The 17,983-nt window shown below is 47.7% G+C and overlaps 1 protein-coding gene across 1 annotated transcript in view; it reads right to left on the bottom strand.

Annotated features, from left to right (window-relative positions):
• Positions 1-17,983, bottom strand: part of DNAH3 (dynein axonemal heavy chain 3) — a 112,635-nt gene that overhangs the window by 74,717 nt on the left and 19,935 nt on the right. The window contains exons 9-20 of the mRNA XM_056866607.1: positions 16,096-16,275; positions 14,324-14,460; positions 14,055-14,160; positions 10,997-11,175; positions 8,640-8,824; positions 7,950-8,073; positions 5,553-5,706; positions 4,902-5,046; positions 3,843-4,054; positions 2,558-2,649; positions 716-830; positions 459-575 (exon numbers count right to left, since the gene is read on the bottom strand). Of these exons, the coding sequence (XP_056722585.1) occupies positions 459-575; positions 716-830; positions 2,558-2,649; positions 3,843-4,054; positions 4,902-5,046; positions 5,553-5,706; positions 7,950-8,073; positions 8,640-8,824; positions 10,997-11,175; positions 14,055-14,160; positions 14,324-14,460; positions 16,096-16,275 (1,746 nt within the window). The remainder of the gene's footprint in view (positions 1-458; positions 576-715; positions 831-2,557; positions 2,650-3,842; positions 4,055-4,901; positions 5,047-5,552; positions 5,707-7,949; positions 8,074-8,639; positions 8,825-10,996; positions 11,176-14,054; positions 14,161-14,323; positions 14,461-16,095; positions 16,276-17,983) is intronic.

The following is a 17,983-nucleotide window of genomic DNA, read 5'->3' on the forward strand; positions in this document are numbered from 1 at the left end:
ACACTAATCTCCACTCCTCCACATGAAGCCAACTGAATGAGCTTGGGCTAGTCACAGCTCTCTTAAGAGCTCTCTCAGCCCCACCAACCTCACAGGGTGTCTGTTGTGGGGAGGGGAAGGGAAGGCTCAAATCCGGTTTGAGTCTTCCTTAAGTGGGAAAGTCAGCATACAAAAACCAACTCATCTTCTTCTTAGCTCCGGGTGACTTCATCCAATGGTTTCATAAAGATGTTACATAGCAAGGGAGACAAGATGGCTGACCTCTGGCCACCCACGATGGCTGACCATGAGGCACACGAGCATGGAGGAAGGGAATCTGGAATCTAGCCCTCTCCTGACCAAGACTCTTAACTACCATTCCATATTGGCTCTCCAAATCTTTTATGAGAGAAAACATTCAAGGGGAAAAAATTGCACGGGGACAGACGGGAAGACAGATTCCCGTTTCTTCTCCTTACCCGGCATTCCGCTTCTATCGGCTTGATAAACGGAGAGCCGCACATCGTCTGGGTCTTGACAATGTGATCGTCAAGCAAGAGCTGGATGTCGTCGATGGCAGACAGGATGCTGGTGTCCTGTCAATCAAACCACACAGGTTGAAGTATGTTATTTAAGTTATGTTCCTCTCTGATCTTCAAATGCTTCTTTCAGGGAAGACATGAGAGCAGTCGTCTCCACCAGGGCTATTGAAAAACGGGGGGGGGGGACGACTCACCGTGTCCCGATACTTGACAAAACTGAAGTGTATGTTAACCCATTCCATTTTCATCTTCTCCATGTTCTTCTCTAAGGAGTACTCCTTGCTAGCCGCTGCCCCGATTGGCTCCAATCTAGATGGAAACAGGAAGCAGGAAAGAAATAAGAACAAACGAATGCATCCTGGAAGGGAAAAAAGAAAAAGCAGAGAGGAAAGTCACCATCTAAAACCAATCACCTGAAGTTTTGAAGAGGCTATTACTGCCTAGGCACCCAGACTACCCTCCTCTCTGTCCAACTGGGAAGGCTCTCCCTCATTGGAATCATAGAGCTGGAAGGAACCACCAGGGTCGTCTAGTCCAATCCCCTGCACAATGCAGGAAATTCACAATTACCTCCCTCCCCCCACACCCCCAGTGACCCCTACTCCATGCCCAGAAGAGGACCAAGATGCCCTCCCTCTCATCATCTGCCTAAGGTCATAGAATCAGAATGGCTGGGAGATGACCATCTAGCCTCTGCTTCAAAACCTCCAGGGAAGGAGAGCTTACCATCTCCCGAGGAAGCCTGTTCCACTGAGGAACAGCTCTAACTGCTAGAAAGCTCTTCCTAGCGTCTAGACGGAAATTCTTTTGATTTAATTTCAACATACTGGTTCTGGACTGACCTTCTGGGTGACAGAAAACAACCTGGCACCCTCCTCCATAGGACAGCCCTTCAAGTACTTGAAGATGGCTATCATATCTCCTCTCAGTCTTCTCCTCTTCAGGCTAAACATACCTGGCTCCTTCAACCTTTCCTCATAGGACTTGGTCTCCAGACCCCTCGCCATCTTTGTTGCCTTCCTCTGGACACGTTCCAGCTTGTCTACATCCTTCTTAAATTGCGGTGCCCAAAACTGAACACAATACTCTAGGTGAGGTCTAACCAGAGCAGAGTAAAGCGATACCATCATTTTGCGTGATCTGGAATAGGAGGCAATTCTATCCTTCGATCGTCAGACATTTCAATCGAGAAATAGACTTAGAACTGTAATCTCACCAAGATAGAAAAAGCACAGAACGTTGGTGAGATGCAGTGGGGAGAAAAAACGAGGGGGGAAATGTTGAAATGAAGAAGTCGACAAAATTAGCATAACTCTCCAGGAGGTGCCAAATCTTTCTCCGGGCCTTATCGTTTCCAGCTCCAGAGGGGTCTCACGAGATGGAGTACTTCTCCATGGGGATAAAATGCTCTGCTCATATAAGAGCAGGGTGCCAGGCTAGAACTCATTTTTTCCAGTTCCTTGCAGTTGAATTGTGCCCTGTCTCGAAAAGAAATATATAGGCAAAGGTGCGTCTGCCTTTACAATAAACTGAAGCGATGATTGAACCATTTGCAGACATCTGGCTGAGGCTCTGGAGCAGAGGGTTGGACTAGAGAGCCTCCAAAGCCCCTTCTAACTCTAGGAGTCCAGGACCCCACGACTATGACTCTATATGATGCTCATAGCACTGGTTTGCCACATGCACAGTTGGAAGCAGATGGAATCAAAAGGAATACAATGAGCTGGGTAAACAGTGTTCCAAATCACTGTGGAAAGAGAACAAGATGCCTTTCCCCAAATATTCTGCACATCAATATTTAGTTCCCCCAAATATTTAGAATATTTGGTTCCCCCAAATATTCTGCATATGAATATTTAGCTTCCCCAAATATTCTGCACATGAATATTTAGTTCAGCCCAGTTTCCAAATTTCCCATGAACGTGAGCTGTTAAAAAATCCACAAAATTTAAACGTTTTCAAGAAGCATCAAACAGAATCCAACGCTTTGACGTTGTAGAAGGACACGCGCTAGATAAAAGATTGGGGTTTCTTACTTCTCGATATACTTTGAGAGCCCGTACTCCAGCATGTTTACGAGAGAAGTCGTTTCGTCGGGCCTGATCTCGTAGCCGATGATGTCGCTGATCTGGAAGCGAAAGGGAGCACCGTCGGCTTGAACGGGCAGAGCGAGAGCTTAAAGGGCAATAGTGAAGCGGGACTGCCTCGCAAGTCTGCTGTAAGGATTGCAGAGGTAAAGTACGGGAAGCCCTTTGACGAGTCAGAAAGCCTGTCACTTGGATCCTGGGTACTGCTTAGAATGCAATTCTCGAGGATTGAGAGCCTCTCTGGAACAGCGTGGGAATGTGGTGAGGCAGGAAGGAGGAACCCAGGTCTCCCCGACCCTCTAATCTGGAGAACCAGGTTCAATTCCCCACTCTTCCATATGAAGCCTGCTGGGTGACCTTGGGCCAGTCACAGTTCTCTCAGAACTCTCTCAGCCCACGTGGAGGCTGGCAATGGCAAACCCACCTCCCAACGTCTCTTGCCTTGACAACTCTACAGGGTTGCCAGAAACTGGCTGTGACTTAACGACACTTTTCACCACCACGTTAACAGCGTGGTGTAGTGGTCAAGAGCGGTGGACTCTAATCTGGAGAACTGGGTTTGATTCCCCACTCTTCCACATGAGTGGCGGACTCTATAATCTGGTGAACCGGGTTGGTTTCCCCACTCCTTCCCCACAGGAAGCCAGCCACGTTACCAGCATGGTATAGTGGTTAAGAGAGGTGGACTCTAGAGAGCCGGGTTTGATTCCTCACTCCTACATATGAGCGGTGGACTCTAATCTGGTGAACCGGGTTGGTATCCCCACTCTTTCACATGAAGCCAGCTGGGTGACCTTGGGCTAGTCACCGTTCTCTTAGAGCTCTCTCCGCCTCACCAACCTCACAGGGTGTCTGTTATGGGGAGGGGAAGGGAAAGTGATTGTAAGCCGGTTTGATTCTTCCTTAAGCGGTAGAGAAAGTTGGCATATAATCACCAACTCTTCTTCATTTCTCAAGACAAGTACTGGATACAGTGGCAGAGCATCTGCTTGGCATCCAGAAGGGTCCCAGGTTCAATCCCCGGCATCTCCAGTTAAAGGGACTGGGCAAGGAGGTGATGTGAAAGACCTCAGCCTGAGACCCTGGAGAGCTGCTGCCAGTCTGAGTAGATAATACTGATTCAGTAGAAGGCAGCTTCATGTGTTCAGGCTACAAAACCTCTACTCATCTGATAGCCCCCTCACCACACACACACACACACACACACACACACACAATCACACAATCACAGCACCTGATCCCAGTGCCTGTCCTTCATCCCACGGTTGCAGGCAATTGAGAGGACCGGCAGGTGCTGCTTGAACTTGTCGATTTTAAACTTCACGTTCTCCGCTAGACGCTTCGGCCCCGGCAGATCGGCCAAGGACTTCGTCAGCTTGTACATGGTCCTCCACATGTTTCCCACCTCCTCGGTGATTTCCTCGGCATTCAACTCCTGGAGAGGTCCTGTGCAAAGGGAAATGGGCATTGTGAAGAGCCAGAAGTTATTCCTAGAAAGGTTTCCTGGCAAGTGCGCAAGCTTAGCTGAGAAACTAAGGGAGCATCCAAAACATGGTTGTGAACGATACAAAGTCCAGTCTTATGAGATTACGCCATGAGAGCCAGTGTGGTGTAGTGGTCAAGGTATCGGACTAGGATCCGGGAAACCCCGGTTCGAATCCCCACTCCGCCGTGGAAACTTGCTGGGTGACCTTGGGCCAGTCACACGCTCTCAGCCTCGATCCTGGCAAGTATTTGGATGGGAGACCTCCAAGGAATACCAGGGGCATGACACGGAGGCAGGCAATGGAAAAACCAACTCCGAACGCCTCCTGCCTTGAAAACGCCATACGTCAGCTATGACTTTACGGCCAAAACCACAACAAAGAATATGCTATGCTGAAAGGGTTTTTAGGTCATCGTAGTACTGCAGACATATACATTATCTTGATGCCTTTGCGTGATATCTGTGAGCATTATAAATCCTGACTGATATTCAGGAAACAGTGAGACAGAGTAGTTAAATGTCCTCTTTGTCTCGGCGTGGGAACCGTGGGGCTGGAGAGCGAGGCAGGGGAGAAGTGGACTAAATCCAGCGCCAAAGCTGAGGACCCAACCGCTAAAGCAGCAGGGGAGCTGTCCATGAGGGGACAAAGGTTAGCGAGCCCACCTACTTCACACGGTGTCTGTTGTGGGGAGGAGAAGGGAAGGTGATTGTAAGCCGGTTTGAGTCTCCGGGGGTTACCGCATTATGTATTCCCAACGAAAATGTTATAAAAATACTGTTCGCACTTTGTTTGGCCGAAATCCTCACCATTCATCCATTCCTCAGATTTTACAGTGAAATTATACGCTGTCACCCAAAGCTGCTCAAACGGCTGCTTGTTTGCAATTATGGTCCGCAGCAGAGGAAACTGACTCTTCTCTCGTTCTAGCAGCTCCTCTTCCTTATTAATAGCCTGTAATACAAACACACATTAGTTCTGTTTTAAAGGTGTCGCATGGAACCTGCGTGGTCACACACAGTCCCCTTTCACAAGAAAAGCAGGATAAACTCGTGTTTTAAATAAATAAGTTATTGGCAAGAAGAGCTAAAATATTCTCTTGGTAAAGGTGCAAGCACCGGGTCATTCCTGACCCATGGGATGATGTCACATCCCGACGTTTACTAGGCAAACTATGTTTACAGGGTGGTTTGCTAGTGCCTTCCCCCAGTCATCTTCCCTTTACCCCCAGCAAGCCGGGTCCTCATTTTACCGACCTTGGAAGTCTGGAAGGCGGAGTCAGCCTTGAGCTGGCTGCATGAAACCGACTCCCGGCGGGATTGAACTCAGGTCGCGAACAGAGCTTGGACTGCAGTACCGCAGCTGACCACTCTGCGCCACGGGGCTCCTTCCTTACATTCTTACCCACGGTAAAATTAAGGAAACATTTGCGAGCTAAAATTCCATGACACAAGACTCACTTCGTATTCGCTCAGCGCGTGCTCCAGATTCTTCTCCAGCTCGCGGAACTTCTCCACGTTGTTCTTCATTTCTTCCATCGTCATGACGTCCTTCTTGCGGAAACTGTCCACTTCTCGGCTGTAGCCTTCCAGGATAGCCTCAAACTCAGAGCACCTGGGGGTCAGGGAGGATGACAAGGTCGCAAAGCACACGGCCATTTCCTCGTTTCCTTCTCAGCATCAAAGCACAGGTTTCCGTCTCAGCATCAAAGCACAGGTGATGTTTAAGGTATGACCATGTTTAAGGTATGACCATGTCTAAGGAATGACCATGGGAGCGGAGCTGGAGTGAGCGACTCAGCATGCCTGGACACTGGGGGGGGGGCACTATGTCAGTCTAAGGGCAAGTCCCTTGAATGTGATGTCCCTCTCTTTGTCTTAACCTGGGAGCCGCCCTCTGACCCCTCCTCTCTCTCTCAGTGTTCTTGGTTCCTCCCACTCGCCGCATGGCTTTTCACGGAGTCACACATCTCTACGGGTCTCTCCTGTAGAAACGGTGCCTCATACTGCCATACACATGAAGCCAGATTGCCCATTCACTTGTGATGGGGAAAGTACTCTCTAGATTAGGCTTCTCTCTCTCCTTTCGACTGCAACCTGAATGTGAACTGAATCTACTTGAACACATGAAGCTGCCTTATACCGAATCAGACCCTGAGTCCATCAAAGTCAGTATTGTCTACTCAGACCGGCAACAGCTCTCCAGGGTCTCAGGTAGAGGTCTTTCACGTCACCTCCTTGTCTAGTCCCCTTAACTGGAGATGCTGGGGATTGAACATGGGACCTTCTGCATGCCAAGCAGAGGCTCTACCACTGAGCCACAGCCAGGGTCTCAGGCGGAGGTCTTACAAATTCAAATTCAAAAACCTTTATTGGCATAACAAATCGTACAAGGTATTCCAGAATTTGGCAAATGATAAAACATCAATATCGCAATCTGTAGCAATAGATATGAATAAAATGAGGTATGCCGGAGTACAGTGAATATAAGGTATATATAGAAAACTAGGGTCTACAAGTAACCGGAATAGCAGCTATTATATTTTTTTGTTTGATTTTTATCATTAGAGCTTGCTTCAAAAACGTGGCTACTATTTCTGTAGTTTCTGGATCATACCCGTTCAGTAAAAGTCTGGACAAAGAGTGGGGGGAAGAGTTCCTATCCAAGGTCTTACAAAGAGGTCTTTCACATCACCCACCTGCCTAGTCCCTTTAACTGGAGATGCTGGGGATTGAACCTGGGACCTTCTGCATGTCAAGCAGATGCTCTACCACTGAGCCACAGCCAGGGTCTCAGGCAGAGGTCTTACGAAGAGGTCTTTCACATCACCCACCTGCCGTCCCTTTAACTAGAGATGCTGGGGATTGAACCTGGGACCTTCTGCATGCCAAGCAGAGGCTCTACCACTGAGCCACAGCCCCTCCCCTTGAATAATTGAATAAATGTAAGTTTTACTTTTTGCTATATGCTTCTTGGGAGATTTATTTACCGCACTCAGTATCACGATTGTATGACTGGGCAAACTCTGCTATATTAACCAAAGCTGCTGTCGTCATACAGAGTTGACATTATCTGACGAAGGGACCTCTGACTCTCAAAACGTATACCCTGGAAATCTTGCTGGTCTCTAAGGTGCTACGGGACTCAAATCTTGCTCAGGCTGGGGGAAAAAGTCCTTAACAGGACAGAATTCAGGAGACAGAAGGAGGGGCAAGCTTCAGCTCCCCCACTGGCATTTTACTAAAAATGGGCACGCACCTGCTCTGCTTCAGACGTGAATGGGGAGGCAGGTACATAAATACACATGGGTCTCTTTCACGACTAGTTCAGCCCTTCTTGGATTAAAAAAAACCCTCAATAATGCTGTATTTATGTCGGAAAATTTAGACCCAGTGTCAATTTAAAGGTAAAGGTCCCCTGTGCAAGAACCGGGTCATTCCTGACTCATGGGGTGACATCACATCCCGATGTTTCCAAGGCAGACGTTGTTTGCGGGGTGATTTGCCAGTGCCTTCCCCAGTCATCTTCCCTTTACCCCCAGCAAGCCGGGTACTCATTTGACCAACCTCGGAAGGATGGAAGGCTGAGTTGACCTTGAGCCAGCTACCTGAAACCGACTTCCCTTGGGATCGAACTCAGGTCGTGAGCAGAGCTTGGACTGCAGTACTGCAGCTTACCGCTCTGCGGCACGGGGCTCCTAGTGTCAATTTAGACGTCTTCTTTGTTGCATTTAAAAATATTTTTAAGACAGACGCTTTTAAGTTAACACTGGATCTCTCTTCCTATTGCTTATGCTGTTGCTGTCGAGTTCACAAAGTTTAGGTCCCGTTCAAATAGCACCCCCTTAGTAAACTTGCCTTTTAATCAGCGTGAGCTCGACGTGATCCCTTCTGTTCATCAGCTGATTCCTGCTGGTGTCAAAGATGATCTCGATTTCATCTGGCCAGTGGAGAACGGTACTGTTCAGCTTGATGTCCTCATCTAGGGGGAAAAAATATATCGAGGAGGCTTCAGCGGAATAAACAACACTTGCCATTTGTATGGGGCGTCCAGGGCACCACGTACATTATCACAGTGATCCTCACTACAGCCCTGTAAAGAAGAAGAAGAATTGGTTTTTATATGCCGACTTTCTCTACCACTTAAGGAAGAATCAAACCGGCTTACAATCGCCATCCCTTCCCCTCCCCACAACAGACACCCTGTGAGGTAGGTGGGGCAGAGACAGCTGTGACTAGCCCAAGGTCACCCAGCTGGCTTCGTGTGTAGGAATGGGGTAAACAAATCCAGTTCACCATATTAGCCTCTGCCGCTCACGTGGAGGGAGTGGGGAATCAAACCCGGTTTTCCAGATCAGAGCCCACCACTCCAAACCACCGCTCTTAACCATTAAACCACGCTGGCTCCCAATTTGGAAGAAGACCGGGTCATCTGGAATCCCCATCTCCAGTTGAGAAATTCGGATGAGAACATTTGGAAGAAATTTAGGTCAGGGTTTTCAAAACATTTGTTTCTTTTGAAATGGCTATTATTATTTTTTATCATACATGGGAGATCAGCATAGTCCATCAGGAATTCGAGCCTGTAGATCGCCTCTCGGATTTCACGCCGAAGCTTGAAGACGGTAACTTCGCTGGATTTTTTCAAGTACGCCGTAAGCTGAACAAGCTCTTCTGTGGTCAAAGGCACTTCAGTGACTTTGTCTGCAATTATGTTGTACTGGTTGCAAATGCTACAAGCAAAACAGAAGAGAGACGTGTCATTCCAATAGTCCCAACAGAGGAAAATATTTAATTTTAATCACAACCTGTCCTGTAATTATTTTTCTGTGTGTGGCAGGCAGGGTGAGTCTTCATAAATGAGATGTTGCGGCTAATCTGTTTGGAATAATTAAGGACACTCACTGAACACCCTCTCCTTTTCCAAATCATAGAATCATGGAGTTGGAAGGGACCACCAGGGTCATCTAGTCCAACCCCCTGCACAATGCAGGAAATTCCAAACTACCTCCCCCACACACCCCCAGTGACCCCTACTCCATGCCCAGAGGATGGCCCTCCGTCTCATCATCTGCCTGTCATAGAATCAGCACTGCTGACAGATGGCCATTTAGCCTCTTCTTAAAAACCTCCAGGGAAGTAGAGCTTACCACCTCCCGAGGAAGCCTGTTCCACTGAGCAACCGCTATTTCCAGGGCTATCCTACCGCTATTTCCAGGGCTATTTCCACCAAAAAACCAAATCAGTGGGTTCTAGATCAAATCAAGCCTGAACTCTCCCTAGAAGTTAAAATGACTAAACTGTTTTTGACCCACAACACAGCAAAAAGTTACAATAACAACATACAGAAGCAAAAAAGAAACTGAAGAGGGAACGACTGCACCTCCTCCTTCCCAGCACTAAGGAACTGTGGAACTCCCTGCCCCATGATGTGGGAATGGCTGCCAACTTGGAAGGCTCTAAGAGGGGAGTAGACATGTTCATGGAGGAGAGGGCTATCTGTGGCTAGTAGTCAAAATGAATACTAGTCACGATGTACACCTATTCTCTCCAGGATCAGAGGAGCATGCCTATTACATTAGGTGCTGTGGAACACAGGCAGGACAATGCTGCTGCAGTCGTCTTGCTTGTGGGCTTCCGAGAGGCACCGGGTTGGCCACTGTGTGAACAAACTGCTGGACTTGATGGGCCTTGGTCTGATCAAGCAGGATTATTCTTCCTTCCTTCTTTCCTTCCCTCCATCCCTCCTACCTGCCTTCTCTCCAAGATCAGAGGAGCATGCCTATGATATTGGTTGTTGTGGGACACAGGCAGGAGAATGCTGCTGCAGTCGTCTTGTTTGTGGGCTTCCTAGAGGCACCTGGTTGGCCGCTGCGTGAACAGACTGCTGGACGTGATGGGCCTGGGTCTGATCCAGCAGGGCCTGTCTTATGTTCTAACTACATGTCCTTTTGCTCGTTAGTTTGTTTTGATCCACAACGTGGCACAAGCTTCTCTGCTGGATTACCCTGCCCTGACTTGGACAGCACTGACAGAAATGACTCAATGCTCTTATCCTAGTTCCATAATTATCTTAGGATAGAGAAGACCAGACACAGAGGGATCCGTCCATACGTTTATTGCAATCAACAGGAGTAAACAGGCACCAATAAATTGCTATCTGGTACTCTATCAGCACCTGGCTAGTCTACTCTCATCAGATCTCAGAAGCTGAGCGGCATCAGCCCTGGCAGGTGCTTGGATGGGAGAGACCTCCAAGGACTTCCAGGGTCACAACAGGAGGCAGGCAATGGCAAACCACCTCCCAACGTCTCTTGCCATGAAAACCCTACGAGCTTGCCATAAGTCATAAGAACTTAGGAACATAAGAAAAGCCCTACTGGATCAGACCAAGGCCCATCAAGTCCAGCAGCCTGTTCACACAGTGGCCCACCAAGTGCCTCTAGGAAGCCCACAAGCAAGGCGACTGCAGCAGCATTCTCCTGCCTGTGTTCCACAACACCCAATATCATAGGCATGCTCCTCTGATCCTGGAGAGAAGGCAGGCAGGAGGGATGAGGGATGGAGGGATGGAGGGATGGAGGGATGGAGGGATGGATGGAAGGAAGGAAGGAAGACCAAGGCCCATCAAGTCCAGCAGTCTGTTCACACAGGGGCCAACCAGGTGCCTCTAGGAAGCCCACAAGCAAGACGACTGCAGCAGCATTATCCTGCCTGTGTTCCACGGCACCTAATGTAATAGGCAAGCTCATAAGGACATAAGAAACACCCTGCTGGATCAGACCAAGGCTCATCAAGTCCAGCAGCCTGTTCCCACAGTGGCCAATCAGATGTGACTTGACAGCGAAAACAAACAAACAGTCACTCTATGCCCCTGATCCGGGAACATCCCCACTCCAGCGTACCTCCGGTTCAGTTCCCGGTTTTCCTCGACCTCGAACTGAATCAGCCGGTCCTTCAGCTTCTGAGTCCGGCAGCAAAGGTCCTCGTTCAGTTCTGAGGCGTCCAGGCAGAACATGGCCAGAGGGACCGTGACGTGCATGGAGGCAATTTCCTTCTTCAGTTTGGTCAAGCCGTCAATCTTCTGCATGGGTGGAGGTGGGGTGGAACAGCCATAATGATATGGATTAGCTACGATAAGAGCCACATGGCTGTTTCAGGCCACCTCCGAGAAACGTGGCCCGTGTTCCCCGAAGAATCAGATTCAAGGCACATCAAAAACAGAAATCGACTGTCTATAAACTTGTATCCTTTCGTGACGAAAGATGAAAGGCTGCTTCTCTCCCCTAGGCCTCTATCCTGGATTGATATAATTACTTTCTAAAGTGAGGAATTTTTGAGTTTGGCAGCCTGGATAAGATGAAGCCAGGCTGTCTTAGTAGCTTCTCTCTTTTTCATTTTAATTAATTTTTTATATTGTTGCTTTAAAATGTAAAGATCCGAGGGAATTGAACTAAGATTCTTGGCTTTGTACTGTTTAAACTTGGCTATTAGTTGCTTTTTAGTTAACTGGCATTCTTGATCAAACCATGGTTGCGTATGATTTTTTACTCTAGGGACCTCCAAAACTCTTTTATTTTCAGAAAACAGATTGTGCCAGCCATTTATTATTTGTAGGCAGCAGTCCATAGTAGATTCAGGGTCTGATTCTATGCCACTTGGTAGAGAAATATACTGACAGACATAAAGGGGACCCTTTATGCAGCCTTCGTGATTATAAGATGGCGTTTGATAGCATTTAATGTAACAGACTCTGGAAAAAATTAGAAGCTTCCACTATAGACCGGAGACTGCTTGCCCTCATGTGTAATTACTTTCTACTGGCCAGGGTAACTGCCTCTCCATCTGAGATGCTTTCTGGTAGATAGTCCTAGATCCCAAGGCACAAACGTCTATGCTCTTGCAACTCTAACTCTATGGACACCATTGATCATAGAATTTTCGAATGTCCTCTTTATGAATATAATTCACAGTGGGTAGCCGTGTTAGTCTGTCTGTCTTGCTTTTTTCTTGCTCTTTTCTACTCTTTATGAATGTCTACTTTATTAGCTTCCAAAAGATTTTTGAATAATGATCTTAAATGTCAGTTTCTTTTGAACGATTCTGAAATAACTAAGACGGTGGCCCAATATCTCACAGAAGTGCTTAAGATTAAAACTGCTTTTAATTAGTATATCTTATAATATCTTAGTTTATATGGAATTGTATTGTATCCGTCCAGTCTATATTATGCTTTAAGTGTATTTTATATGGATTTACGATCATGGCATCGTAATTATGCCAATAAAGGTTTGTGTGTACTTATACAAAGTAATGCTCCCTTTTGGACGTGGTGAGGGGATTTGTGTGTGTCAGTGAAGCAGGGAGCAATGCCATAAGGGGCCTAGACTAAACTCCTAGCAGAGTCACTCAAGACAAAATGGTCACAGGTGAGACACCAGACGAAGATGCGTCCACTCCCTTAAGGGATCACTGGCCACATCCGCAGAAGAGAACGCAACGCTGTTAAAGACAGGACATTTTGGAGGACACTGATTCATAGGGTCGGAAGCGGCTTGACGGCGCTTAACACACAACACATACGAAGTAATGGAATCCTAGGGTGTTTGCCTTACACACTCTTGTTCATTATTGAGTCAGCGTGCAACTAGGAAATCCAGAGGAAATCCTATTGCTGGGTATCCAGCATTTTTTAATGTTAAAAAACAACCACAGAAGGGCCAGGTTTGGGGCAGGGCATGGTGCAACGGGAAGTAATAAGTCTTCCCACCCTGCCTGCACCTTTTCCCTGATAACACACACACACCATGCTACTATTAGCCCTAAATAGGGAAGAAAATGGTCTTTTATGCGTGGCTGTTTCCCTTGCCGGTACCCCACCGACGACTTTGGGTCTTTGTGTTGATTGTGCGTGCGGTTTCCGACTGTCAGAGGTCGCCTTGCTCTCCCCCTGCCTTTCCCCGCGTTTTGTCCGTGTTTTAAATTCGAGATAAAACGAGTCTCTGAGAACACGGGCAAAACGCGGGGAAAGGCAGGGGGAGAGCGAGGCGACCTTTGACGGTCGGAAACGGCACACACAATCAACACAAAGACCCGAAGTCGCCGGAGGGGTGCCGGCGAGGGAAACAGCCATGCATAAAAGACCAATGAGTATGGCTGTTGTTTACAATATACAATTATATAGTTCCTCGTGTGAAAGGGAACAAAAGCCCCTGATTATTCAGGGCTTTTTTTCTCCAATTTTGCTTTGGATCGTACACTGTTTTGCCATCCAGTTTGAGAAACTGGCAAGAGTTTAAAGACGATCGATCTCTGGAGAAAAGGGGTGTGTCAATAAGCCTGAAGTCAAAACGTCTGGGCCCCTCAAAGCTGTGAAGGTTGACTGGGGCTGTGAAGTGTTAATTGGCATGCAGTCAGAGAAGCAGTAGCACACATATACACACAAAGAAAAAGAAGAAGGGTTGGTTTTTATATGCCGACTTTCTCTACCAATTAAGGGAGAATCAAACCAGCTTACAACCATCTTCCCTCCCCCTCCCCACAACACACACCCGGTGAGGTAGGTGGGCCTGAGAGAGCTGTGACTACCCAAGGTCACCCAGCAGGCTTCATGTGCAGGAGTGGGGAAACCAACCCGGTTCACCAGATCAGCCTCCGCCACTCATGTGGAGGAGTAGGGAATCAAACCGGGTTCTCCAGATCAGACTCCACCGCTCCAAACCACCGCTCTTAACCACTACACCACGGTGGCTCAAAAAAACACAGTATGCGTTTCCTGTCAAGTCAGGGGCTTGCAAGGCAAGTAAGAAGCAGAGGTGGTTTGCCAAGGCCTTCCTCTGCAGAGTCTTCCTTGGTGGTCTCCCTTCCAAGAGACGACCCTACTTAGTTTTGAGATCTGACAAGATCTGGCTGAACCGTGCCATCCCACACCCCCACTTTCGGATATATAAGCAACGTTGTTACCTCCACAAAATCATCTAGATCGTGTTTTTTGCTTAAAAAGTCAGTCACATCTTGTTCTGCATTGTTATTCAAGAGATCGCTGTACTTCCGGTACACATTGAGGTATCTTAAACACAGGGGGGAAATCGTGAAAGGAAAAAATTTTTCCCACTCAGGATCAATGACAATGGAATAGTAAAAATGCCCGCCCACCCCAGACTCCAATATGACACCCACCCACCAATATGACTTTCTTTACAAAGTCAAGAGAATTGACAGCATATGCTTACTTTTGTGGACCAACTATGTTGCGGTCAAAGATCTCAGCCATTTTGCCCAAGAATTCTCCAACCAAAGATTCATCTTCTTGGACAGTACGGAGAGTTAGGTCGTCCCCTTTTAATTCTGGGAAAAGCTTAACTTGAACCTAAAAAAAAGAAGCACCGCAAAAAAGACAGGATGATGGAAAGGAGGTGGTAAGCTTGGGAGGTGATGAGCCTCTCCTTCCCTGGAGGTCTTTAAGCAGAGGCTAGATGGCCATCTGTCAGCCATGCTGATTCTATGACCTTAAGCAGATGACGAGAGGGAGGGCATCTTGGGCAACTTCTGGGCATGGAGTAGGGGTCACTGGGGGTGTGGGACGGGGAGGTAGTTGTGAATTTCCTGCATTGTGCAGGGGGTTGGACTAGATGACCCTGGTGGTCCCTTCCAACTCTGTGACTCTATGGTTCTATGAAAGAGGATGATGCCCGTGGAAAAGACTCGCTTAAGCAATCAATTGGTTAGAATTAATTCAAACCTTTGCCGATGTGAGTTTATTGATGTGAGTATTGTTGCTGATTTTCAGTTAATGCTGTTGAAATTATGTTTTTTTAATCTGTTGTTAGCTGTAATACTGTAGATTTCGTGATGTTGGCAATGAGACTTTCTCACAAATGGCCATTTCTATGTTTTTAATGTCTTGCAAACCCAACCTGGCCCTTGACCTGGATGGCCCAGGCTAGCCCCAATCATGGAAGCTCAGCAGTGTTGGCCCTGGTTAGTATTTGGAAGGGAGACCCTCCTAGAAAGTCCGTGGTAGCTGCGTGGAGGCAGGCAATGGGGGAAAAAAACCACCCTTAGTCTCGTTCCTTGGAAACTCTATGGGGTTGCCATACGTTGGCTGCGACATGACGGCATTTTATACACACACCCTATCCTGCGGGTCCATTCTATGAACGGAATGGCAAGACAGCGAAACGATTTCTCAACAAAGAAGCAAACAGAAGAATAACCTCTAGGACATTTTTTTTACAGTAAGAGTTGTTTGACAATGGAATCAGCTACGAAGAAGAAGAAGAAAAAGAAGAGGAAGAAGAAGAGGAAGGGGAAGAAGAAGAAGAAAAAGAGGAAGAGGAAGAAGAGGAGGAGGAAGAGGAAGAGGAAGAGGAAGAAGAGTTTGTTTTTATATACCGACTTTCTCTACTACTTAAGGAAGAATCAAACCGGCTCACAATCACCTTCCCTTCCCCTCCACACAACAGACACCCTGTGAGGTAGGTGGGGCTGAGAGAGTGTGACTAGCCCAAGGTTTGCTGGTCAATGACCGTAATAAATTGAAATTGGAAAAAAATTGACTAGCCCAAGGTCACCCAGCTGGCTTCATGTGTAGGGAGCGGGGAAAGAAATCCAGTTCACCAGATTAGCCTCCGCCGCTCATGTGGAGGAGTGGGGAATCAAATTCGGTTCTCCAGATCAGAGTCCACTGCTCCAAACCACCGCTCTTAACCACTACACCGTGCTGGCTCTCTAGGGAGGTGGCGAGCTCCCCCTCACTGGCAGTCTTTAAGCAGAGGCTGGACAAGCACTTGTCAGGGATGCTCTAGGCTCATCCTGCATTGAGCAGGGGGTTGGACTAGATGGCCTCTATAGACCCGTCCAACTCTATGATTCTATTATTCTACTTGGTAGAATATTTACCATGGGTAAATATTACGGATTTCTGCTTAAGTACTAAAATTTTTAGCTTCCTACCATATTCTGCCATCGATTCCACAAAACAAACCTTCCCACTCCTACATACCTTTGGCAGACCCTCAGAATTCTTTAGGATCTCCATGAAGCAGCGACAGATTAAATTCCAGCAATCTTTCATACGAGGCTGAAACACAATGGAAGGTTCTTCCACCTCCAGCTTGATGACGAGCACTTGCGGTATGAAAAACAGCATTTCGTGATAGGTTTCCCCAAAGTCGTTTCCATCCTTGAGACAAAGAAGGAAAAACCAATTATGTGCGCTGAAGGAAAGAGGGGCAGAATTTGGGTAATCGCCGCCACCCACCGCAAAGAGAATTCAAAGCGAAAAACTGGACTAAGCATAAAGGAGATGGTCAGAAGAATGCAGAGCTTATATTGGTACAAGTCGACCCAGAATCTTCTTTCCTTCTTCAATAATAAGAACACCTCTTGATGTGACCTTTTCTTAAATGCCCAGGGTAATGCCGATTGGTACTTTGGGGTCAGGAAGCAATTTTCCTCCAGGCCAATTTGGCCAGGGATCTTGGAGGGTATTTTTCTCCATCTTCTGGGCATGGAGTAGGGGTCACTGGGGAGAGAGGGAGTTGAACACATGAACACTTGAAGCTGCCTTATACTGAATCAGACCCCCGGTCCATCGAAGTCAGTATTGTCTACTCAGACCGGCAGCAGCTCTCCAGGGTCTCAGGCAGGGGTCTTTCCCATCACCTACTTGCCTAGTCCCTTTAACTGGAGATGCTGGGGATTGAACCTGGGATCTTCTGCATGCCAAGCAGATCTCTACCACTGAGCCACAGCCAGGGTCTCAGACAGAGGTCTTATGAAGAGGTCTTTCCCATCACCTACTGGCCTAGTCCCTTTAACTGGAGATGCCGGGGATTGGACCTGGGACCTTCTGCATGCCAAGCAGATGCTCTATCACTGAGCCATGGCCAGGGTCTCAGACAGAGGTCTTATGAAGAGGTCTTTCACATCACCTACTGGCCTAGTCCCTTTAACTGGAGATGCCAGGGATTGAACCTGGGACCTTCTGCATGCCAAGAAGATGCTCTACCACTGAGCCACGGCCAGGGTCTCAGACAGAGGTCTTATGAAGAGGTCTTTCACATCACCTACTGGCCTAGTCCCTTTAACTGGAGATTCCAAGGATTGAACCTGGGACCTTCTGCATGCCAAGCAGAGGCTGTACCACTTAACCACAGACCCTCCCCTTGTTGTGAATTTCCTGCATTGTGCAGGGGGTTGGACTAGATGACCCTTTAAATCCCTTCTAGCTCTGTGTTTCTATGATTCGATGTTCTACTGAGGGTCTCCCTCGAAATATCTATCGCTCCTCTTTCCCATCCCTCCGACGTTTTGTTCCAGTTTCTTCGGTTGCTACCCAAGTCCTTTCTACCTTTCCTCCAAGTGTCATTTATGTTATATCTGGCCCTCGTAGCTATTGAGTTTGACACCCCTGCTCTAGTAGATGAGTACTTCTGTCTTCTGATGGAATTGAAACGAACAAGAAGAAGAGTTGGTTTTTATATGCCGACTTTCTCTACCTTTTAAGGAGAATCAAACCAGTTTACAAGCACCTTCCCTTCCCCTCCCCATAACAGACACCCTGTGAGGTAGCTGGGGCTGAGAGAGCTCTAAGAGAGCTGTGACTAGCCCAAGGTCACCCAGCTGGCTTCATGTGTAGGAGTGGGGAAACCAACCTGGTTCACCAGATTAGAGTCCGCTGTTCATGTGGAGGAGTGGGGAATCAAACCCAGTTCACCAGATTAGAGTTCACCGCTCATGTAGAAGAGTGGGGAATCAAACCCGGTTCTCCAGATCAGAGTCCACCGCTCTTAACCACTACGCCACACCGGCTCTGCTCCTCTTGACACACTGAGAAGGCTACTACAGCTACTCCAGGGTGTAACATTGCGACAGGAAGTTATCTATAG

The sequence above is a fragment of the Euleptes europaea genome, chromosome 21, assembly GCF_029931775.1.
Source record: "Euleptes europaea isolate rEulEur1 chromosome 21, rEulEur1.hap1, whole genome shotgun sequence".
NCBI classification, from domain to species: Eukaryota; Metazoa; Chordata; class Lepidosauria; order Squamata; family Sphaerodactylidae; genus Euleptes; species Euleptes europaea.